At 38.0% G+C, this 24,577-nt stretch overlaps 2 protein-coding genes across 2 annotated transcripts; both read left to right on the top strand.

Annotated features, from left to right (window-relative positions):
• Positions 1-4,525: 4,525 nt before the first annotated feature.
• Positions 4,526-8,004, top strand: LOC105033670 (probable LRR receptor-like serine/threonine-protein kinase At2g24230). Its single transcript, XM_073262305.1, has 2 exons — positions 4,526-4,933; positions 5,015-8,004. Exon 2 carries the CDS (start codon positions 5,241-5,243, stop codon positions 7,791-7,793), a length of 2,553 nt encoding a protein of 850 aa, XP_073118406.1. The 5' UTR covers positions 4,526-4,933; positions 5,015-5,240; the 3' UTR covers positions 7,794-8,004.
• Positions 8,005-14,493: 6,489 nt separating this feature from the next.
• LOC105033671 (eukaryotic translation initiation factor 5A) lies at positions 14,494-24,341 on the top strand. Its single transcript, XM_010908562.4, has 5 exons — positions 14,494-14,713; positions 20,767-20,889; positions 20,981-21,037; positions 21,135-21,209; positions 23,945-24,341. The coding sequence occupies exons 1-5, from the start codon at positions 14,591-14,593 to the stop codon at positions 24,044-24,046; spliced, it is 480 nt and encodes a 159-aa protein (XP_010906864.1). The 5' UTR covers positions 14,494-14,590; the 3' UTR covers positions 24,047-24,341.
• Positions 24,342-24,577: the final 236 nt, after the last annotated feature.

Below are 24,577 nucleotides of genomic sequence, written 5' to 3'. Positions count from 1 at the left end.
TGAGAAGTGAAAAAGAGAGCTAGTCGGTTAAGTAACGAAGATCTACCCCAACAATATCAATTTCTTTGTCAAGATGCAACGTCTAAGAGTAGAACCCCAAAACCACCACGGTTGACTTGTCCCAATCGTCAGGTCAAGTTGGATATAATACAATTTAAATTTTCGGACAATAGCTGTCCTACATATTGAAACTGGATGTAGATGGTGCACCTTCTAAAGAATCAAACCTAAAACCTGGCCAAGCATCGATTGACCGGTTCCAATGGTCCGGATCTAATAGAATTTAAATTCTCGGGCAAGGCCTATCCACGCTTGAAACAGGACCTAGATCTTGGGCTTTGATGCCCTTGCATCATGTTACCCCCATTCTGCAAAGAACCTGAATTTTGAGACTGGAATCTGGCACGCACAAATCTAGATCAGGTCTTAGGAAGGCCTGAGCCCATAGACCATTATCCAATAAAAGGGTGCAGACATGGCCTAAGACACTAATATTTGTGCAAGTGAACAGCTCAGCCTGTGGGCTGAGATACGATACCAACTAGAATATCAATCAGGGAAGGCAAATCTCCCAAAGAGAAATTTTTGATGCACCGTAGGCAATGTAGAAAATCCGAGATGGGACACACCACCTTATCTCATTAGTCCACATAGCCATCACTTTTTAATACGCATTTAATACCTGCAGTTTTACTTTTTCGTTTAAAATTTTGAATAACGAAAATATCTATATTTTTTGAAAAAATTATGACATCCTATATCCATATTATGACATTCTGCATCCAGAAAATCATAATTTTTATCCACAGGATGTCATAATATAATGCAGAATGTCATAATATGCACAAGATATCATAATTTTTCTAAAGAACAGGAATATTTTCGTCATTCAAAATTTTCAAACGAAAAAATAAAGTTGCAGATATTAAATACGTATTAAAAAATGATCGGACAAAAATATTTCTTCCATATTATGACATTCTGGGCCAAATTATAATTTTCTATACACGCAAAAACATAATATGCCATAAGATGTCATAATTTGCTACAGGATGTCATAATTTTTTTGCATAGGATGTCATAATATGATGCAGGATGTCATAATTTTTTCAAAGAACAGAGATATTTTTATCATTCAAAATTTTTAAATAAAAAAGATGAACTGTAGGTATTAAATGTATATTAAAAAGTGATAACTATATAGATCAATTAGATAAGATGGTGTGCTCCATATCGAATTGTTTATGCCACCCGTGGTGTATAAAAAATTTTCCATCTCTCAAAAATCTCGATGCATGGAGAAGAGAAACCGATAAGCAAAGGTTAAAGAACAATGGTGTAACAATAAGTAACTCCTACAAACAGCCCTTAGGACACGGGATTGCCACCAAAGTCATCATGATTCGTGGTGGAGGCCTCATGCCCATGCAAATGTCAAGTGGGGTAGGGTAACCCTCTTTCATAGTTGTTTGCTGTAGAGTTTCTAGGATTAGACAATCAGCCTCAGCTACCCCACTAAGTGTTGCTCTCACTTGTCTGAGAGGAAGAAGACTCAAAACTTTGGATTTATTTTTACGTGTGACGTTCTAGTTTGGTACACCAGAAACAAAGGTAGACTTCTACTGCAAATGGGACAGAAGAGGCAGCTCCTCAGACATTGACCTTTTTCCTTCGAAGTTTCTGTGATATATCTTGCAGGAGGTTCCTATATTAACAGGGAACATGCTTCCTATATGTATTAATAATGGCGACTGAGTCATCCTTTCTTTCTTATTCTTCTTATTGATTTCAATCATTGCTTTAAATAAAAATTGCTATGACGATAAGAATATACCAGAGTTGCGAGTATCTGAGTCTACTGGTGTGACCTGCTTTCTTCTTCTTCTTTTTCTTTTTTTTTTTTTTCTTTTTTCTCTTTTGGTTTTTTTAGGGTTAGGGAGGCTGTAAGAAAGCAGCCACCCGTATATCACGTGCTTTCTTTTCCCACGTGGTGACCAGCTGTATCCCTACTGTTACAGCGAACCTTTTCTGATGCCTTAGGATCGCTTGTATGTGACCAGCTGTATCTTTACATTGATGAGGTTCTTTTTGAGCTGCCCGTTTCGAAGTTATATTTGTAGGAAAGCAGCAGATGCTTATTATCCATGAGACTTCTTTTCACTTGTGTGTAGCACTTAAAGCTGCAAATAAATCAGATTGGTCCATAATCTGATCCGATTCGATTATATCTCATTTAAAAAATTTATGAAGCTAAATCGGGTTCAAAAATTAGATCTATTTTTTTTTCTAGATTGGATCTGAATTTTCTGAATTTAGATCCGATCCGATCTGTAAAAACTTTTGGATTAATTTAGATCTTAAGATACATGATCTGATCCGATCCGAACTTAAACATAGGACCCAAATCCAGTTAGAATGACTCACCCAAATAGAGGTTTGGATTTGGGCCAAAGTTTTTCAAACCCTTCGATCTTCCCTATGTGATTCCCAAACTAAAAATCTTCAAAACTAAAAATTTTTCAAATCCTTCGGTTCGTTTATTATGACTGTTGTAACATCTATAAAAACCCGAAGAGGAAAGATTGGATGGATTCTTGATAATTTAAATGAAGGATATCTCAATTACTTCTTCTGGTTTCTTGCTAGACTCAGTTTTTTAAACCTTCTAGTTTATATTTACTGTGCCATGAGGTACAAAAGCAAAAAGGCTTCTTGAATTCTAATTCGTTTTGTTGACTTTAAGAAATTTCAGAGCATGCTCTAATGTACATAGATGTTGTGTCATCAATAGTATATGCAGTCTTATTTTTAATCATATATAAGTATTCCTCTTGTATGATGTTTTAAATTAGAACAATTATATTACAATATAAAATTCATATTTTTTTTTTTACTCTATGTGAACTTCTGGAATTTTGACTCTTCTCAAAAATCGCTTGTTTTCATCTGCTATCCAATACAATTAATTATTAGAAATTACAGTTGGAGGATTTGAGGAAAAAAAAAAGAAAAGAGATCTTTCTTAGTTGTCATCCAGCATTAGTATTCATTGATGGTAGGTTTTAAATAAATTAAACTCATGATCCGACCCGATCCGAACCGGATCCGAACCGAACCCGTATTTCATGGATTGGAACCGGGTTATATATGGATCCGATCTGACCCAAATAATCCAATAGGTCAATAAATTTGACTATGGATCCGATCTGATCTGATCCGATATTTTATCGGGATGTGTATAGGTCCAATATCAAGATCCGATCAAGAAATCGGATCGGGTCGGGATCACTCAAAATTTGGTCCGATCCGACCCATTTGCAGGCCTAGTAGCACTATCTACAACTTTTCACACGCATCTACACTTATGCGAAAAAAGCAAAAGGATCGCTTCTTCTTTCTTTTTGTGCCTAAAATAGGTTTTAAAAATTATCAAATTTTATAAAATAAATTTTCACAAAACCCTAAAGTATAAATTCATAAAACACACCAATTTATGTTAAATTGAGTAAACTTGTTTTTCAAACGACAAATGCTTCGTTAGATGTTTCACAATAATATTAACCATACTCAACACACCGCTAGACATGCATCTTGATGTGTGCATGTGTGATCGAAAAGACAATAATATACAGGTAAGTCATCCAACATTATAAATCATCAGTAATATCCATCCTCCCTCTTTCTCCTTTATTCAGGGCCTCCAGACCTTTTACGATTGTCTCTAAAGTCAATAGGTCGAATTGGGATTTGGATTGTATTTTTTACACGAAAGACTGATTTTTTTTTTTTTCGTGACATCAACTATTGGACTGCATCTTGCACCACTTTCAAAACATAATGAGACCTGTGTTGCGGATGGAAGGCACGGATAGAATTGCTTTGAAAGCTATGCAATATATCATCTAATGGTTGATATGGTGAAAGAAAATCAACCATTCTTTCGTGCCAAGGATACAACCCAAACCCATCGTGTTGGGCCCTATCTGATCTATTATATTTTTCTTGTCCAGGCCCAGGTGAGTGGTTACGCGCACTCCCTTCGCTTTCATTGTTCCTTTTTCTCCAAGGAAATAGGTAGCCAAAGCCACTTCCAACCGTTCCCAAATTGCAACGAGTCAAAAATTCCTGCCTCTATTCTATGCACTCCAAACCTCCACGTAGGCCCCAGCGTGCCATGCCAGATCACGACCATCCATCATTTCTCGGACGCAATTCCAACTCCTCGCTGCATAAAAAATAGAGATACACCTACCCCGTTCCCCACCGTTCTCATATGTGTCCCAACCCTCAGTCAGCCTGGCTTTAGACCTTCGCTCCATGACACATGGGACCCACAATCCCAATTTAAACATTTGGACACATCAGTTGTTGCATCTATTAGTCAAGATCCACCGTCCAATGAACATCTAACTCCATGAATCCCCCATCAGGGACCACCATTCGCAAAGGTATATCAAATGATCATCACCATCCGATGAACAGCCCCTGATGGTCCTCCATTATGAGATTCGGCAGCCAGCCAACACCACAATCTTTAGAACTTACTAAGTACAGCTTTTCTAGCTATCCTCTCGCAAAAAAAGAAATTCCCAAATTTGGACTTCTTAAATTCTGCAAGAAATTACTCCCCCTACCAAACCCGATTGTATCCCACCATTACCACCCTTCCTTTAATCCCACTCCCGGCATTTATTCCCCCCACCATCTCCGCCTCCTTTCAATCCGAGATTTCCAGAGAAAAGAAGGTGCCATTTTCTCTCTCTTGAAGGATATCCATAGAGAGAGAAATAGAGAGTAGAAGACCGTTCTCTCTCTAGTATGAAAGAGAGGTGGAACTTGGAAGGAGGCCAGAGTCTTCTCGCACCCGCCACCACAAGCCAGAGAGCTTCAGCTGCGCTGTCCTTGCTTTCTCGCGTGAGCCAAACGGGACAAGGTGAGTTCACGTTCTCTTGCCCTCCAAAAATTGCATCTTTCTTTGTTTTGCCAAGCCCAAAGCCTCGCCATGGTGGCTCAGGACTCTTCGAGATGTTCTGAATATGGAGTCTTTTGATGCCTGAGCTGCTCCCCTCCACGGATCCTCTCCTCTCCAAGCGACTCTTTTCGTATCTGTGGTTTTCTCAAGAGAAAACGGGGAGAGAAAGGGAGTAAAAAGATCGTCTTTTATGGGGTCACCTCAACCCATCATCCATCTCTTATGATCTCCTTTCCCTTCTTCTAAGTCTTCTGAGGCTTTTCTCCCAATGGGTGTTGGGTTCTTCACTTGCTTCCTTGTTGTGGTGGCGTCGTTGAGGTGCTCTGCATCTCCGCAGCTCAATACGGATGAGTTCTTCGTCTCTGAATTTTTCTGGAAGATGGGAGTGAAGTTCGTTAGCTCTTCTTCGGTTTGCTCATGGAAAGGTGTCGCCTGTGACAAAAGGGAGGAGAAAGTCATCACCTTGGTGGCTTCCGGCTTCCGGCTCTCTGGCCGCATACCGGAGAACACCATTGGAAAGCTCAGCAAGCTTCGAACTTTGGATCTCAGTGTTAATAATATCACTGGGCTTTCTTCTGATATTTGGGAACTCGGTAGCTCTCTTAGGAGCCTCAACCTTTCTTCGAACCAGATTAACGGGTCTCTTCTTAACAACCTTGCGAATTTTGGGGAATTGGAAAGCCTTGACCTTTCTTACAATAGCTTCTCCGGTGAGATCCCAACCGCGTTGGGTTCACTCAGGAGCTTGAAAGTTCTCCGTTTTAATGGCAATGGGTTCGAAGGGAATATCCCGGGTTCGATTCTCGGCTGTAAATCCTTGGTTTCGATCGATCTCTCGGGCAATAGACTGAATGGTACTGTGCCGGATGGTCTCAATGATGCATTCAAAAATTTGACGTTCCTGGATCTTTCTGGGAATGAGATTAATGGAAGGCTGCCAGAGTTATCAGGGCTAAACTCCATCACCTATCTCAATCTCTCAGGCAATTTGTTTGAGGGTTCGGTTGTTGGGGTGTTTCATGAGCCATTGCAGGACATAGACCTCAGTAACAACCAGTTACAAGGACACATCTCTCAGGTAAACCTCAGCTCCAGCTACACTTGGTCTTCGTTAGTTTATCTTGATTTGTCTGAGAATGAACTCAGTGGAGAATTCTTTGGTGATTTGGGCCGAGCCCGGTCGCTTAGACACCTTAATCTTGCATTCAATAGGTTTTCTTATCAGAATTTTCCTCAGCTAGAGCAGCTCTCTGGTCTGGAATATCTCAATTTGTCAAAAACTTGCCTAACTGGCCAAATTCCAACTGAATTCTCTAAATTGGTTAGATTGAAGATGGTAGACCTTTCACACAATCACATAACTGGCTATATTCCTGATTTGAGCATGGATAATCTACAAGTTCTAGATCTTTCAATGAACAGTCTCACAGGTGGAATCCCCAAGCCTCTGCTAGACAAGTTACCCAACATGACAAGGTTCAACTTCTCCTACAACCACCTTAAATTTTGTGCTGCTAAACTCTCACCCCAAACATTCAACACGTCATTTGTTGGATCTGTCAATGACTGCCCAATCGCAGTTGACCCAAATGTTATTAAGTCGAAGGGGACGAAGCATAGGGTCCTCATGTTAGCATTGGCCATATCTCTGTCGCTCTTCTTTTTGATAGCCGGGTTGGTGTGCCTTGCCATTAGATTCCGAAAGAGAACCAGATCATGGGTAGTTAAGCAGCTCCCATCCAAGGAGGAACCAAATGTTTCGGGCCCGTTCTCCTTTCAGACAGATTCAGCAACCTGGGTCGCCGATGTCAAGAGTGCTACCTCAGTCCCTGTTGTCATATTTGAGAAGCCATTGCTGAACTTTACCTTTGCCGACCTCTTGACTGCGACCTCACATTTTGATAGGGGAACTTTGTTAGCTGAAGGGAAGTTCGGTCCGGTGTATAGAGGCATTCTACCTGGAGGAATTCATGTAGCAGTGAAGGTTTTGGTTCATGGGTCTGCAGTGACAGACCAGGAAGCTGCCAGAGAGCTTGAGAGACTTGGCCGGATCAAGCACCCTAATTTAGTCCCTTTGACAGGCTATTGCTTGGCAGGGGATCAGAGGATTGCTATATATGATTACATGGAGAATGGGAATCTACAGAATTTGCTTCATGACCTACCATTAGGAGTGCAGGCACCTGAGGATTGGAGTACCGATACATGGGAAGAAGATGCTGGCATTGTCCAAAACATCAGAACCGAAGGGACGACTACTTGGAGATTTAGGCATAAAATTGCACTTGGTGCAGCAAGGGCATTGGCTTTTCTCCACCATGGATGCTACCCCCAGATAGTTCACAGAGATGTGAAGGCAAATAGCATCTATCTTGATTCAGCATTGGAGCCTAGATTATCTGACTTTGGATTGTCAAAGATAGTTGGAGCTAGCTTGGAGGATGAGATCTCTCGGGGATCACCAGGCTATGCTCCTCCAGAGTTCTCCGAGTCGGAAAATGTCTCAGCAACCACAAGATCTGATGTATATGGCTTTGGGGTTGTGCTGTTTGAGCTCATTACGGGGAAGAAACCGATTGGAGATGACTATCCTGAAGAGAGGGAGACTACTCTTGTCAGTTGGGCTAGAACATTGGTAAAGAAGAATCATGCATCGCGAATAATTGACCCTAAGATTCGGGAGACTGGATCGGAGAAACAAATGGAGGAAGCACTAAGGATTGCTTATCTGTGCACTGCTGACCTACCATCAAAGAGGCCTTCTATGCAGCAGATTGTTGGTCTGTTGAAGGACATCGAGCCCACAGCCGCTGATCACTGAAATGGAGAAGCGTGAGTTGGGTCTTCCTGTCTCTCAATATTGCTGCTCTTCCAGTAGAATGAGATGTACAGCAGTTTTAAACTGCTTCTGAATTGAAGGCCTTGCCTTCTTCATATTTTCATTTGAGTTTCAGTAGAAGATTTCCATGAAAGTGATACCCACAAAATGCTTAAACTATTAAATGCTCCAATAGCTTCTTTGCTTTGCTTCATTGCTTTTGTTTATCACAAAACAACCATGATACCCTTTTTTGTGACTTCTGAAGTCCATTTTCCTGGATGTCAGTTAAGCAAAGTGGCTTTTGATGTTTTTCACTCATGTGGTTCTCAACCGATGAGGAAAACCTCTTAAAGTACTTGGTAAGTTAGCTTCTGGTTTTTGTTTCAAAGTGGGTTTGTAGCAGGTATAAAGAAATCCTCTTATAGTCATGTACATACTCAAATTTTATATCAGCTCATCAGCTTCCGCTTCTATCCAGATTAAACGGCTTAGCAACCCTTAATAGTTTATTGACATCATTGCCAGTGATCACGCCGCCTGTTCCTTTCTTAGATATTTCCACCTCATTTTCTTTCACCCTGCTGTTTTCTAGACCCATGATGGTGCCAACCTCTAAGATGCACGCCGACAAGTCAGAACTGCCCTATTCCGTTGGGAAAACAATTGCTAGTATGAACTGGGACCGGGTAGACTCTTTCCTCCCACTCCTCTCTGATGTCTGAATTATGATACATTATTATGTTATCCCTTGGAAAATAGATTAGATGGGGACATTCATGATGGTCACCCCAGTGCCATTATTTATCTGAGTGCCTTCGTTGGTATGCATGTTTGTTGTCTTTTGACTTGACTTCCCGTATTTAGGAGGTTGTCATTATACTTTCTTAAGAAATGGCAGTGCCCCTGTCTCTTGTTTAATGTTGCATGTTCTTTCTACTATTTCCAAAAAACTAGAACAGCGGCATATGATACTGACTAGAGATAATGGTTCAGATCTACAAATGAATAGCCTTCCATTCTGGTGGATATATATTTCTACCTCCATAGGTTGAGTCACTGGTGGCATGGAGACTTCTGAAATAACTAATGTCATCAGAGCCAGCGTCCTCGAGAGCATCAGATGTTCGTGTTGTTTCATTATGTGGCACAATTGTCAAAGCAAATATAAAGGGAGCAAGGGAGTACAGCACATCGGTTGAGTGATTTTTTGAGTTTTTACTGAAGCATTTTCCTTGGAGTTAGGAGAATGAGCAAGTGATTGACACGAATTAAATTGATAATCGTCTAAGGTTTTGAGAGGCAAGAGAAAATTTGTTGGGAACCAACCATTGTTGATAAATTGATGAAGAACAGTAACTCTTGAACCTATTTTAGTCTATTGCCAGGTGGATAGAAGGCAACAACTCAGCTTCTCACCATGTGATGGTGGTATAGTATTGGTCATAGCTAGACTCGCTGATGCTTGAATAAAAGAAGAGGGCATTTCTTTTATTGGTGAATTTGGTTCTCCTGCTTGAGTTTGGATCCTCTACGGTGCATCTTTTGCTCCAAAGATCTATGCATGCTTGGACAGCCATGGAGGGCTCTCACTCATGGTGGAAAGGGAAAGCATCGGGTTAGAATGCCAAACATGCAGAATAGTTGCCAATGGATGCCATATGAAGGTGGCTTAAGGTTGTAGCCGTCTTTAATAGAAGGGCCCAGACAATTTTTTTAATTATAACAAAAACATGGAAATGGAGATTGTTGTTGGTTCAGGTGCCATGGCCGGAACCAATAAAGGCTGCGGGACCGTCATCCTGCTTCCCTTTCCACTCAAAAAAAAAAAAAAAAAAAACATGGCCAAGAGGCTCAAATTCTGTACATTATAATGGACAAGACTGGAGGCTTGCTGAGTTGTATGGTGATAAAAATTTTCTCACTGCAATCCCTTAAATGGTCTTATAACTCCTATTTATAGGTTTCAAAATAACCACAATCCAAGAGATCCGATATTGAAGCATCTCTACATGAAGGAACATACCTACAAAAGTTGCCTTAGGAAGAAAATATGCTTCTCTTGATAGCATAACTACCATCTACCATGACAAACATTTTTTTTGAGATGTCCAAAAATAAATAAATATAAAAATATTAAAAAATTAAAAGTTCGAAACACCAAAAAAATAAAAATATAAGTACAAAATTTCAACGGCTTGCATGAGCAACAAATCCAACATAGCATGCCCATAGAGAGGGGAAGCATGGGAAGATAGATTTCTTGCCGATGAATGATGATTCCATCAGTTTTTTTATTTTTTTTTAAAAAAAATCATTAAAAAAAAATCATTTTATGATGATTTGCAGGTGCGGGGGCCACGTCCAGCCATCTGAGTGGACGGCCGTGATAATAGATGGAAAATATAAACGATGATCTGTATTTTCGTACACGTCACATCATTCATAAAGTGGACACCTTGTTTTATGCATTTTTATTTTGGATGGATGAGGACAAAACATGATTGGAAAGCAACAAAAACGACATTCTGGGGAGCGTTCGACATGATTTGGCTCGGCCTTGGACCGTTCCACGCTGTTAGATTGGTTGTCGGGCAAGCATGGAGACCCAGATTATCCCGTCAGGCGGTGCTGGGCTTCCATGTCACGCCTTGATCAATCTTTGGGCTTGTTGTTTCGGGCCTACCTAAAATTCGGCCACCCAGGATTTTAGGGTAAGGGAAGCCCCTCACATTGTATTGGACTACTCATTTTGGTTTTTCGCCAAAAAATGAAATTATTTCAAAATTCTAATTTGGTTTGGTGGCACAAGCATTAGAGACATGATATTTTTTACTAGAGAAGGTTTTCATCTCGGTTGAGATCAAGTATATGGAAAAAAATCCCGAATTGATACAGATTCACAAATTTCAACATATCAATAACGCTATATAAGCATATTAGTTAATTTTTCATCGTTTCTTAAATTAATTTTTTATTAAAATTGTATTATAGACTATGATTGGTGTTTTTGGACTTATCATATTGGTCGATGTCTAACTACAAATCTCTTTTTTTTTTTTTCAAAATTTTCACTTAGTTGTACCATAGAGCATAATGAATGTTAGTGACTACCTTTTTAATAATGAAAATGCTTATTTAGAATAAATGTATGTCTAGTCCAATGGACAAATCAATGGGAAATGTTATTTGATTCTTAAGAAGCTATAAATGAAACAGTTTCCATATCACCGAAAATAGAAAAAAAAGAAAGTGTTATCAAAAGATTTTCTTCTACTCTTCCTAAAATGGAAGAAGTAAAGAAAAATTATATTATCTCGATTTATACGAAAGTATAATTGATTTTTCTTTTTTAATTCATAAGAAAAGAGTAAGAATTCTCACAACAATAAGATTTATTGGATATGGATTGAAGATGAACGAAATATCTGATGAAAAGTTCAACAAGTCTAGAGCTAGTGATTTGGTGAATTCATAATCAAGTAATCCTCCTTGTATTTGGCAACATATCTTACAAGTTATACCAATCTTTTCTTGTCTCATAGTATCATAATTGTTCATACACACATAACAAGAGTCGTGGAGGATTACTATTTGATAATTTTAGTCTTAACTTAAATATTATCAAGCATCAATAATTTCTCTCTAGAGCCAATCTGGACCATTAAATCCATTAGATAAAATCATGCCCATCTAAGCTAATAAAGTTTAGATCCATGTAGAGCCTTTATCGTTTTAGTTTTAGGTTGGAAACCTCGATTCTGATAGTTCCAAAGAACTCCATACAAGAATGAGAAATTACATCCTACACTCACTAGTGTACCAACTTAGTAACATATCGGGCTTAAAAAATATTGCTATGTGGATATTCTAGCTACATCAAAAAAAAGAAGAGATGGTAGAAGGTCAAGCCCTTTTTTGTAGACGACCATATAGAGTTTGAAGAAGATTTTAGAAGTGAGTGGACATAGATATCGAGTAAAAAGATATTAAAACTAAGAATATCTTAGAAATAAGAGACCTAGGTGGCGATGAAGTAGGTGGCAATGGAGGAACGAAGATAGGAGATAACAACACTAGTGCGGTGCTAATGAGGGTGTTAGAGGTTGGGAGGAAGTAAGGGCAGGTAGTGTAGATATTGACGGTGGTGGCATCAAAGTGGAAGATGGATTTGAATCAGAGTGAGGGAGGTAGGGGGAGAAGTAGATAGTAAGGGTTGGCAGCAAAGGTGGCAAGGGAGAGGGATTTGGGGTTTTTAGGGATACAGGGAGATATGCCTAAGGAAAAAAGATGGTGGAGGGGTTGAGGGGAGCAAAGAATCAGTGGGTAGTGAAAGAAGATGGGGATAGGGAGGTAGAGGAGAAGAGAAAGGCAAAGATAGAGAACGATGGTAGATTGGATGGCTCTCCAATGAAGATCTGATTGTCAGATCTAACGGAGATGAGGAGAGGCACAATCATTTCTGTGAATGTAAAGGATCTCTCGCTCTTCTCTTTATTTTGTTTCTTTATATATTTTTATTATTTCACGGCAATCTCAATTGATGCGATAGGATTTTATTGATCTGGTTGTGTTGGTAAAATAAGTATAAGATATAATTTCTAGTACAAAAGAAAGATTTGGATTACTTCTATGGTAAGAGCCTAATATCAACCCAAACTTCCACCGCCACTCCCTTGGTGCACCTCTTGTTTTTTTGGTAAGATTTTTTTTTTTTTTTGGTGGGGGTGGTTGAGAGGGGGGGGGGGAGACCTTCGTGCACCTCTTTATCACAGTTACTATACTACACATCCCTTTTATTCCCCATTCTGGGACACGTGAAGGCTATTCTGTCCTAAAATACATATAGCATTAGAACCTTGGAGAGGTATAGAAGAACTAAATCAAAAGATCAGACACCTAAGTAGGTCACTTTGAAACTTGCTTTTCATGCTTACAAGTCTCAGTTTTTTATTTTTGTTTTTCTCCCCTACCAAACCTGAACCAGCGTTGTTGTTCTCTTCCGTCAGCAAGTTCTTTACAAGAATTTTAGTAGTCTCAATTATCACTTGCCCTTGCAGAGAGTTTTATATGACGGTGGTCAGTAGAAGGAAAATGACCAAATAAAACAATGGAAAGAAAAGGGATATAACCAAAAGCACCGTGGACAATGGGGCGAAGAATCCTTCACTGTAACTAGTAGCTACCTTTCAACTAAACTTCGGTGTAGCATGAATACAGCAGTCTTTTCTTTATTCATATCACTTTTACCCTGCATTGAGGACAACAGAAGACTATCTATCATTAAACTAACTTCAAGATAAGTAGCGATTTAAAACGATAATTACATTAATGTCGTTTTAGATTTGTTTAGTATTTTTTTATTATTAAAAAAATTGTTAATATTTTATTTTTTAATTTTTCTCACAAGTATATTTTTTATTGCACAATATACACCTCATCTCATAGTATTATTAAACTTTTATAAATACATTCTTAATGTCCATTGTACCGGGATTCAGAACATCAAGGTTCAAAATCACTGTTTAACTATAAATTTAACTAGGGCTGGTAATTTATGATTGCCAACCCCAACTGCAGGTTCAAGTTCGATACAAGCAAAATTAGATAAGAAATAAATATATCAATTTAATTTATTTATTAAATAGATTGAATTTAAATTTTTGAATCCCCATCTGTTTAACATATTTAATTGTTAGATAGGATCATTATCTAGTCCATTTAATTTATTTAAATTTTATAATAGTACATTTATGGTTGTAGGGCATCTTTGCTTTCTTGTTTTTTTTTTTTCTATCATTAAAAATATCTTTATAATGATTTAGCAGCATGGTAGAAGGCCAAATCATTTATCAAAAATAAAAAAAAAATTGATATCTATCCAATAAAAATAAAAAATCATCGTCATAGCATGTATCATAAAAAAAAATTCCTACACTCATCAACCCACCAATCAGGTTCTATCTAGGGGTGGCAATCGATCGAATTGAATCATAAACGGATCGGATCAGAAAATCATTAACCCAAACCTGAACTATTTATTAAATGGATCAAAAATTCAATCATGAATCCGATCTGTTTATTAAACAGATAATCTGATTCGATCTATTTAATTTATTTATTAAATAGATCAAATTAGGTTAAACGGATTAAACAGGTTAAACGTGTCGGATTAAATGGATCAGAAATAGGTTAAACAGATTAAACGATTTTTAAAAGAGTTAAATTGGGTTAAATAGACCAAAAATAGGTTAAACAGGTTAAGCAGGTTAAATGGATTATCTGACTCAATTCGATCTGAATATTAAATAAATTAAATAGATCAGATATTTAAAATTTAAATCTAATTTACTTATTAAACGGATTAGATGGATTGATCCGTTTATGATCCAAATCAATTTAGTCTAAATCAAAATTTATTTATGACGGATCGAATATAAATTGGATTGGTGGATCAGATCATATTTTGTCAGTCTCAATTCTATCTACAACCACCACCACCAAAAAATTATTATTTTAAATCATTTTATATATATTAAATAATATCAAATATACTACATTTTGCGGGTACAGGTTTTACCCGTAGAAGAAAGAAGGATAGATATTAAATTACGACCCACGATCACATCGAGATGAAGCCCACCCATCAGATGGTGAAGATTCTCCGTCTTTGTTAGAGAGTATATCAGCAGCAAAAACCCTAGCGCGGGTACATGTAAAGCGGTCCGGGTCTCCATCCCCATTTCTTATAGAGCGACCTCGGGAGACAGCGAGCCAGCAAGACACACAGAGAGGAGAAGATGTCGGACGAGGAGCATCATTTCGAGTCGAAGGCCGACGCCGGCGCGTCGAAGACGTTCCCACAGCAGGCCGGGACCATCAGGAAGAACGGTTACATCGTCATCAAAGGCAGACCCTGCAAGGTAATCGATAGCCCCATCTCATCTCCCTCTATTTGCCCAAATTTTCCTCAATTTTTCTTTGGGTTTTTTCGTTGAATTTTAAGGCTATTCTGCTTTCTCGGTGCGTGTTCATCGTGTTTTTATCTTTTGATGGTGGAAATCTGTTTTTCCTGTTTCAGTTGATTAAAATTGTCGTGGTTGTGGTTGGATTCTTGACGGGGATTTGGTTTGGAGTTTGTTTGCCTTTTGCCTCGTTTTATGAGATTCTTCGCGGGTTTGATTTGGATTTTGTGCTGTGGTTTTAGTCTGATGGTTGCTGTGCAAATGGATGAGATGATCGGGAGAAGGAAAAATTATGAGCATGCATGATCTGGAAGGTAAAGATCACTAAGTGATTCTTTTGAGGTGATATGTAGGCGGATGAGTCCACAAATGATGGTGTATCAAAAGAAAGTGTTATCAAATGAAGAAACTCATGCACGTTATGTGGATTTTGTTGGGCTTTGTATAATAATCCGTTGTTAAAAACCATCATCTTTTTCTTGTCAAGAAAAATTAGTGATTTGATAAATGATAAATTGGAATAGAAGAAGCGTGCTTGTAAAAAAAGAAGAAACAAGAGTAAAAAGATAGTGAATCATAATAGTTTGCACGGGTATTACATTGTAGTAAGTAGTAGTCTGTTCATGTTATCGCAGACCGGTCACTCATGTTAATCTTGTTTTATTGTAAGAAATGATGAACAGATAAGTATGGATCTTTTAATAAAATTGATGTGGGATCTACATGCTTAAAGTTTTGTTGCATTTTTGCTATAATGTTTTTCATATAAGCTAATTTGTGGGAACTAGAAAAGGTAGGTTCTGGCATGTTGTATGGATTGGATTGTCTTGGAATCAAATAGTTTTAGGCTACTGGTGATGAGGATATTGTTACAAATCTATGGCAAACCTGACGGCAAATGTGGAAACTTATATATTTTAGGAAGTAAGGTTAACTTGAAACCCAATGATGATTTGATTAGTACATTCACATAAAACAAATCATGAAATGGTCTTGATAATTACATTCTGCATCGCATGTAATTATCATTTTAAATTTCAATCTCGTTGACATGATGACTTTTAGATATTCATACCTATAGAAAGTGGGAGACCGAAAAATAGTTGAATAAGATTCTTGTACGATGCCTATGTGGTTGATTATTTGAATAACTGTTACTCGAGTTCCATGCCTAATGCCAATAAGGCATATTATCTGTCTGTTGTGATGAGCCTAAAGCTAGCATTCCTCTCTCTCTGTCTCCCCCCTCCCCGCATGCCTAATTAGAGTCAGTATACACAATGGAGGTATTTATATGTTCATCTTTGCTCGTCTGTGGTTGCAAAATTTGTCTGAATATTAGTGTACTTTTAATGTACCCAATTAAGCCTCAGTTACTGTTCAAAGTACTCAATTAAGGTTTATGGATGTTCAGATTACCTTTAGGTGATAGTACTGTTTGTTTGGTCTTTGCCCGACTTACAATATGCAAACTAGTCTGGAACATTTATTCATGGGTATTTGCCCAGAATCATATTGAGCGGTTCCAAATTTATTATTTGTTACACCAGGAATTATTCTAAAGATAGTTGCAATATTTAATAATTTGAAGTATTAAGCACATTTTGCATCATAGAGAGATGCGGTTTTTCATTATGAAGATTTCAACATATAATAGCAAAGCTTTTACAATTGCTCCTTGTTTTGTTTCTAAATCAAACAATCAATTTAAAGTAAGTTCCTCAATGAGGTTTCATTTCTTTATGAGGTAGAACTAAACTTCTATCTAGACCCATCATCAACATATTTAAACAACTCTCTGATTTTGTCCTTGCCATCATTTCTGCATGAAGTAGTTTGTTGTAGAGCTATTTGTGTGGGTGGAGATTTGAGGTTCTTAGATAACATTTTTCTTTGTTGAATCTGAATTTTGTGTCTTGCTTTACGACATAAGTTTCATAAAGTTGTTATTAAGAGTTATTTTTATGGTCTATTCTCTCTCAAGGCTCTTCAATAATGGATTCCTTTCTTGAGAGAGTGAAATTATGCACAAGCGATCATATGCTTTCTCCATATAAGAAAATAAGTATATATATATATATATATATATATATATATATTTATCTATCTATTTGTAACTATTATTAAGACCTTACAGGTGTTGACAGAGGGGCAAATAGGGACAAATACTATTGGATATAAGAGAGTAAATGGAGCAAAGTGGATTGTAAATTTCAAATTAAGATTTAGTTGACGATGTCATGCTGGAAGCTGTTTCTGCTATTGCAAACACTTTTAGTGTAACATGTAGTGATTCTGTGGATAATCAATGTTTGATAATGCATCCTTTTTAATAAATTATGACATTTTATTTTGTGTATAAATTATTCATCCATGTGGCAAAGAAGAAGAGAAAGGAAAATAAGAAATGAAATAAAAAAAAAAGAAGCAAAGGAAAGAAAGGAAGGAAAGGAGAAGAAAAGAGAAGATAGAAATGTAGGGAAGTAGAAGAAAAAGGAAAGAAAGGAAGGAAGAAGGAAAATAGGGGAAAAAAAGGGTAAGAGACTTGAATCGCTGAGAATCCCCGAATTGACCCCATACCATGCCAGTACGTCCCAAACTTGAACAAGGTGGTTTTGGGTTGGTTCAGCGTACCTCAGTGGTTCCTAAATAGAAATAGTTGGGTTACATTACAAATCTTGGATTTACCATTTTAGATGCTGTATACCCCTTTGCTTCGCAGAGCAATAAGATATATATGGACAATTTGATCATTAGAAGATTTTGAGGCAATTTTAGTTCTAGTAAGCAAAATACTATTTAATTTACAATGCAGTTGTGTAATATGAGCTTAGACTAAGATTGTAAAAACTTGTTTTTCCTTCATGGATTCTCTTTTTCTTTCTTTGTGGACTTGATGTTTTCTCAAGATGTAGGTGTCAGTTCTTTCTTTGTAGCACTGCTTGGTTTGGTTAATTTTTAGTTTGATTAAGTTTCAAAGTTAAGCAACCATTTTAATCTAAGCTGATGAAAGGATATTTTTCTCACCTATTATGTTTTTCATATTATTGGTTCGTGCATCAGGAGGAACTTATGCAATTTATTTTGACTTTATTGTAATTTATGGGTTAATTTTTTTTAATTTTTCTTGTCTGTTGTGAGTAGCATTATGGATGCAACTTTTGATGTAAATTAGGTTAAAAATGTCATAAAGTCATTAGACTTGTTGCTTGAAGTAGTTTTGATGTTTATTCATATTGCTTGGGTGGATTCAAATTTTGGAACTTGTCAGAAAAAGACATCTATTTTGAATGAAATATGTGATTTTGTGCTCCTCCGAATTGTGATTCCAGATATTGGAAATTTGAGATTTTAATCTGTAATACTGATTATCATGTCCAGAGTGATTCTAAGCATTCCTATTATAATGGATCTTTTATGGTCACAAAACTGACATGAATGTCCTAATGTTTGATATCTGTGCATCCTTGTCGGCTTTGGTCAAGCTTGCCTTAATATTTGCCTTCTATATATATAAATGGAGGCCTCTCAATAAAGAAGCCTCTGTTTGACACGTGGAGTAGTCAGAAAGCGAGAGGGAGCCATGTGGACAACGCAGCGCCTAACCTTCCCTGTTCATCCGTAGCTTCCCTGTTCACAGCCTCTTCGCCTGAACAGCGCTCCACCGATGATGCCTATGGTCTTTTGTGACTTGCGGGGGCGGAGGAAAATACGATGCAGACGGCGGCCGTCTGGAGGTGAAGCAACAGGCGATGATGCAGGAGGTGATGGGGTGGGGGTTGAGGACACAGAGGTTGTCGGTCTGGTCGGAGACTTGCACGGTGCCTAACTTGGTGGCACAGGTGGAGCCGACGTGCACCTCGAGGCCCTCGATACAGAGCGAGGCGGCGGTCTCGAGGATGAAGGCGCCACTGGTGATGAGGTCTCGGCGCGAAGGGTGTCAGTCTGGTCGGAGACTTGCACGGTGTCTAGGTCGACGTTGAAGGTGGAGCCGATGCGCACCTCGAGGCCCTTGGTGTGGAGCGAGGCGGCAGTCTTGAGGATGGAGGCACCACTGGTGATGAGGTCTTGGCATGAAGGGTCGATTTGATCAGAGACTTGCATAGTGCCTAGCTCGGTGGTGAAGGCGGAGCTGATGTGCACCTTGAGGCCCTTGGTGTGGAGTGAGGCAGCAGTCTCGAGAACGAAGGTGCTGCTGGTGATGAGGTCCTCGACGACAGAGTACAAGGCCATGGGGGCAAGATCTCTGCAAGGCAAAGCAGTCGGCAAGATCGGGTCTCAAGAGGGCCTAGCAGTGCCTCAGCCCCTCCGACCTCTAGGACTTGGTCAAGAGATGGCGGTCCTCGAACTCTAGGCGAAGCCTCACCGGTTCCACCATGGCATGAGGGGGAAGCGGAAGGGGATGGAATGAGAGGAGATGGGGGAGGAGAGGACACCAATGGTGGCAAAGTTGTTTTGTAGGCAAGTGCAATGGCCTCGGGTTGCTACTAAATGCACGGGGGTTTTAACAATCTATGGGGTTTGGTGCAAGCCTCAGGCAGAATGCCAATTTTTAAGTCCTTTTAGGGAACAAATTTGGGTGGATCAGTTGGGTTTGGGAAGACAGAAGAATATGATGGTATAGTCCATCAATTCACACTTGTCTTTTTTACAAAAAAGAAAAGAAAAGAAAAGAAAAGAAAAGAAAAGAAAGTCTTGACTTTTCTGATGGTTTGCCGAATTAAATTCCATGAAGAGATTTTTAGGGATAAAATATCTATTAAATGAAATAATTTAAATAAAAGAAATTGCTTAGAATAGTCCACTAACAAGATTGATTTCATGGTGATACTAAACACAGAGAAGCATCTGAGTTGTCCCAAGAGTGCATGTGAGCATTGATGTATTATTAATTTTCCACAAGTAGAACCGATCATTGAAGTTACGTAATTTTTCAATCTTATTTCGGAAAAAAATGATGGAAGAAGAATAAGTTCGATCAGAACTTATCTTTCTCCTCAACAGATCCAGTTTGAGAGGGATCTGGATGCAAATAGAACTTTTAAACTCTGATTTAAATAAATAAACTCACTAATCTTAAAAAGATATAATAGAATAGATAAATAAAATAAAATATTTTTTTTTAAAAAAATATATTCCATGCATCGCACAGAGTTATAAGCTAGTGTACTTTATGAAGCTGAAATTTCCTGGTCAACTGAAAATCTCTTCAACCTCTTTTAGCACAGAAGCTAATTGATCTAAAGCATCAAAGTTGATCTTCTGATATGTCCGTGGTTGTTATTTCAAGGTAAAAAGAGATTATTCAGAAATATCTGTACTTATGAAAGCAGAATGAACTCATTGAATATGGACCATCCCATTTTGTTGAATTAGGGCGTACCACATTTCCTTATGAAGCATCTTTTGCTAGGTCTCACGCATATGGATTGGCTTTATATTTTCGAAAGTAGTTCTTATTGTTAAGAGACTGAATCTTTCTGCATTGTTGATCGTTATGCGCCTAGACTGATTGCATTTAGAACATTTATTTGGTTAATAGGTCAGTCCCGCTTATAATTAATTCCATTTGATGTGAATTGTATGCTTCACGTCAAGCGTGTGTGCTGTATACAATTCACCTATGTTATGGTAGCATACTTTCATATTTATGGCGGTAGCATATCCACCTCATCAAGTGAATGCTCATTTGTTGCATTTATTGCAGATTGGTTGGAGATCATCTGATGCCGTGACACTTTCTGTTTGATATTACCATCTCTTTATTATTGATTGCAGATAGTGTTTGACTTTCCTACTATCATGCTTGATGTGCTTTTCTTAATTCAGAATATAATTAATTGCAGTGTTTCTTTCATGCTTACATGTTGCTCAAGTCTTAGTTTACTGACAAACAAAAAGCTTCAACCCTCACTTCCCCAACTCTCAAAGGAAGAAAGAGAATTTTTTTCTTAAACTACTCTAAAACTTTAGGAGTTCTGTTTGATTTTTTATGGGCTCCATAATCACAGGTTGTTGAGGTTTCAACCTCTAAAACTGGCAAGCATGGTCATGCCAAGTGTCACTTCGTGGGGATTGATATTTTCACTGCTAAGAAGCTTGAAGATATTGTGCCTTCATCCCATAACTGTGATGTAGGATTCTACTCCATGGTAGATTATGGATTTTTCCTTTTTATATATTTTAGGATTTTGATTATCAGACTCATGTTTTTATATTTTTCAGGTTCCCCATGTTACTCGCACTGACTATCAACTCATTGATATATCTGAAGATGGCTTTGTATGTCCCTGTTTTGACTTATTTAGCATTTCTTTTGCGTTTTGATGCTAGAAGCTGTTTTTTCATAATACCAATCTGTATGAATCTGGTCCTTCAGGTTAGTCTTCTGACTGAGAGTGGAAACACGAAAGATGATCTGAGACTCCCCACTGATGAAAATCTGCTTGCCCAGGTTAGTGCCTCCACCTTTCACTTTAAATGAATTGCAACTTTTTATGGGAAGTTCAATATTTAACAGGAACTCTGTGTTGGTGCAATGTATCTAGTTTGGGAGTTTGTGGAAGACCGAAATGGGCCCTGTAATGTTTGACCTGACTTGAATTAGTGGCTTGAAAGTTTTGAACCCAAAGCCTTGTTCAGTGGTTCTAAATAATTTTGCCAAGCCTATCCAAGCTCTGGGTGGACTTAGAAAGTTGTCCTGCTGGCTCAACCCATCAGCCATCAGTTCCTCTATATGTAGTTTGGAACCACCCCATTGAGATCTCTAGGGGCTCATTTCAGTAGCTAATTGCCTTTGTATGGTCATTTTATGGTTTACAAGACTTTTCAAACCTAAGTGTGTTGTTTAGATTATTATGTTTGGTTTGGACCTAGGTCATTCTTTATATGGGAAAGGGGGAGTGCGGGTGTTGTTGATGGCATTTTTTACCAGTGAAGAAAAGGGGCAAAATAAGGAAAAGATGAAAATTAAAGAAGGTTTTTTCTTTTTTTTAATACCATATATTTTGCCACTTCAAATCTACTAAAGTGATAGCTACAAGCACCCAACTATCATACACATTATGCTTATGCACCCACATGCACTCTATTTGTTATGTTTTTCACGTGAGTATAATTATTCTAGCCCTACTACCTGTCCTTGTTTGTTTTCATAGTGGGGTCCCTTTGGAAATGACTAACTTTAGCGCATGCATAGTAAAATTTAGACTAGTTCAGTCTCAAAGGTTTCATTGCTTAGGTATTTGGAAAGAGAGAATTTAAGTGCTTAAGAAGTTTTGAAATGATGATTTTGTGTTGGGTCTTAGGTTTGCAAATGTTGAGAAATACTTTTCTCTCTCCTGGTTATTTTTCCTCGAATTGGGATGACCTTCCCACCACCTGTCTTTCTTGTCGTTTTGCGATTTTTGATTTCCAGAAAGATGAAGTTATATACTTCTATCTGTAATATTATCTCTTTTTATTGCACGATCTTTTTGTTGCCACTTGTTAAAATGGTTGGTAAATATCTGTATTCTGGTAGCTATTTGACTTTTCTTGTTTTCATAATTATTTGTTACTGGTGACATCTTTAGCTTTGCAGATGTTGATCATATTCCCCTTAATGCTCATTTACTATTGGTTATTCCCCTTAAGAATGATATATACTTGACTGAACTTTGTATAAACCAATCTCTTGTAGGTGTTGGTCATATTATTGCCTTAGGAGTGCTTGATGATTTTCCTACTCTAACCATACTGAAATCTTTAGTATGCGGTATGTGATACTAGTTGGTTTTTGAGATATGCTCTCTGCCTCCCTCACCCCAAAAAGAAAAGAGGAAAAAAAGGGAAAAAAAAAGAGCTTGTGGTGCACTCTATGGGATGTAGAAAATTTTGGCTTATGCCATCTGATCTTTGTAGTGTTAGTGGTCCAACCATTCCTACCAGACTTGGAATTTCATGGAAGAAGCATGAATTAAAATTCTAAATGTTGTTAGAGAACTGATCTAGGTCTCAAGGTTTAAGTTTGGGGTCTATTAGGTCATATGAATGTGGCAAGCTTTCGTCACAGATGCTTCTAAACTCGGGTCTGGGTTGTATCTTTCATGCGAAAGAATGATTGATTGTCTTTTGCAACCTTAGTTGTTGGATTGCATTTGGGACAACCTTCAAAGTGTGATGGAGATTTCGTTCCATCCACAACCTAGATCACAAAGGTGACAACATGCTTGAAAAGCTGTGCAAAGCACAATCCAACATCTGAGGTCGTGAAAGAAGATCAATCATTCTTTCGCATGAAAGATACAACCCAAACCCTTTAAATTAGCACATCACTGGGGTGATATACTCTATTATGAATCAAGATATGCTTGGAAAACTTTGGGATCAGTTGGGATGTTTATGTACTTAAGATATCACAGATGAACTCACATTTATTTTGCTATAGCTTTATGTCGTCAGCTTATTTTGGTGCGTCATCATCATCAATGATAGGAAAAAGTTTTTTTTTTTTTATACATAAGAATCATTATTGAGATGAACGACTTGTGTGAGATTTTGATAATATCTTGAAGGATTAGTGACTTAACAGTGTTGAGGGATAGCTCTTTTCATGAATGGCTTTACCAAAGCCCACTTGTTTTTTTATTTCTTTTAAATTGATTACTTATTATTTATGAAAATTAGAATGGCTACAATTATGGCAAATATTTGGGGAGTCAATAACCTGCACTTTTGGGACCCTATGGTACCTGAATTTTGGCCTTTGACCCTAAACTTGGTGTCCATGTTGGTTAGTTACTACCTTTGTAAAAATAGACCTGCTGCTAATAGATTTCACCCATCTGACCCATGTCATCTCTGTATGTTGTATTAGCCCAAACCAACTCATTCCAGTATAGAAGTTAACCTGACTTGTGCTGAACCCATTGGCTTAACGGGCCAAAGTATGGTTCAGCATTCTAGCTTTATAACCAACTTTTGGTTGGATCTAGGTGCTGGATGTGTACTTATTTTCTTCAGAATCTTTGTTTATGTTTGTATATTTTTTTGGTTTGTGAAACCAAAATAAAACGCATGTATAACAAGCTGTAGACTAATTGACACTGGGTTAAGCTGGTTAAGTTTTCTTGAGAAGCTTGTGAAACCAGGGAAACTTACCTTGATAACTGCTTTGATTTTAAGCTATTTCATTATTTTATTCTGCAGATTAAAGATGGGTTTGCTGAAGGCAAGGATCTGGTGGTGAGTGTCATGAATGCAATGGGAGAAGAACAGATCTGTGCTTTGAAGGACATTGGTCCCAAATAAGTTTCATTGGAACTCAGGTTCTAGCTATGTGCAACAGTACCAATCTTTTTGGTGATGCCTTCAGAAACCGAGTTTGCATGATTGAGATGACTAAGTTTATTGAGCTAAAAAACAGTCCTGCCTCAGGGAAGTAAGAAGGCTAGGTTCTTTCCATGACATATTGTGTTGTCCCTTTTATCTGTATGTCCCTCTTCCATTTGCAAAGTCTATTTGGTTTACATGGAGTTATTCTTTGTTTCTAGCTATGAAGACTGCATAATCTGTCTCTTTAATCGAACACCTTTTATGAGCATCATATATGCATGTATGTGAAAGGTGGGTCAGATCTCTGGAGAGGCAAGTTAGGGAATGAACACACAACCAAATCCAAGAGGATCAAGAGAAGGTCATTCATGAAGGTTAGCATACTAATTATCTCAGTTTCACAAGAGAAGAGAGATCTATGACATCTACCACTATTTGCTACAGTAGACTAATATTCTTTTTGGCAGAAGATAACCGTCACTGATCTTTCTGCACCCCTATGGTATG

This window comes from Elaeis guineensis, chromosome 8, assembly GCF_000442705.2.
Source record: "Elaeis guineensis isolate ETL-2024a chromosome 8, EG11, whole genome shotgun sequence".
In the NCBI taxonomy this organism is placed as follows: domain Eukaryota; kingdom Viridiplantae; phylum Streptophyta; class Magnoliopsida; order Arecales; family Arecaceae; genus Elaeis; species Elaeis guineensis.
Note: the sequence above shows the minus strand (reverse complement) of the source record. Positions and strands in the feature narration are given on the sequence as shown.

Bases quoted from the DNA above. Each gene is read 5' to 3' on its own strand.
- LOC105033670 (XM_073262305.1), top strand. From the start codon at position 5,241: ATGGGTGTTGGGTTCTTCACTTGCTTCCTTGTTGTGGTGGCGTCGTTG.
- LOC105033671 (XM_010908562.4), top strand. From the start codon at position 14,591: ATGTCGGACGAGGAGCATCATTTCGAGTCGAAGGCCGACGCCGGCGCG. The intron at 21,038-21,134 runs GTATGTCCCTGT...CTGGTCCTTCAG, and splicing joins ATATATCTGAAGATGGCTTT to GTTAGTCTTCTGACTGAGAG. The intron at 21,210-23,944 runs GTTAGTGCCTCC...TTTATTCTGCAG, and splicing joins ATGAAAATCTGCTTGCCCAG to ATTAAAGATGGGTTTGCTGA.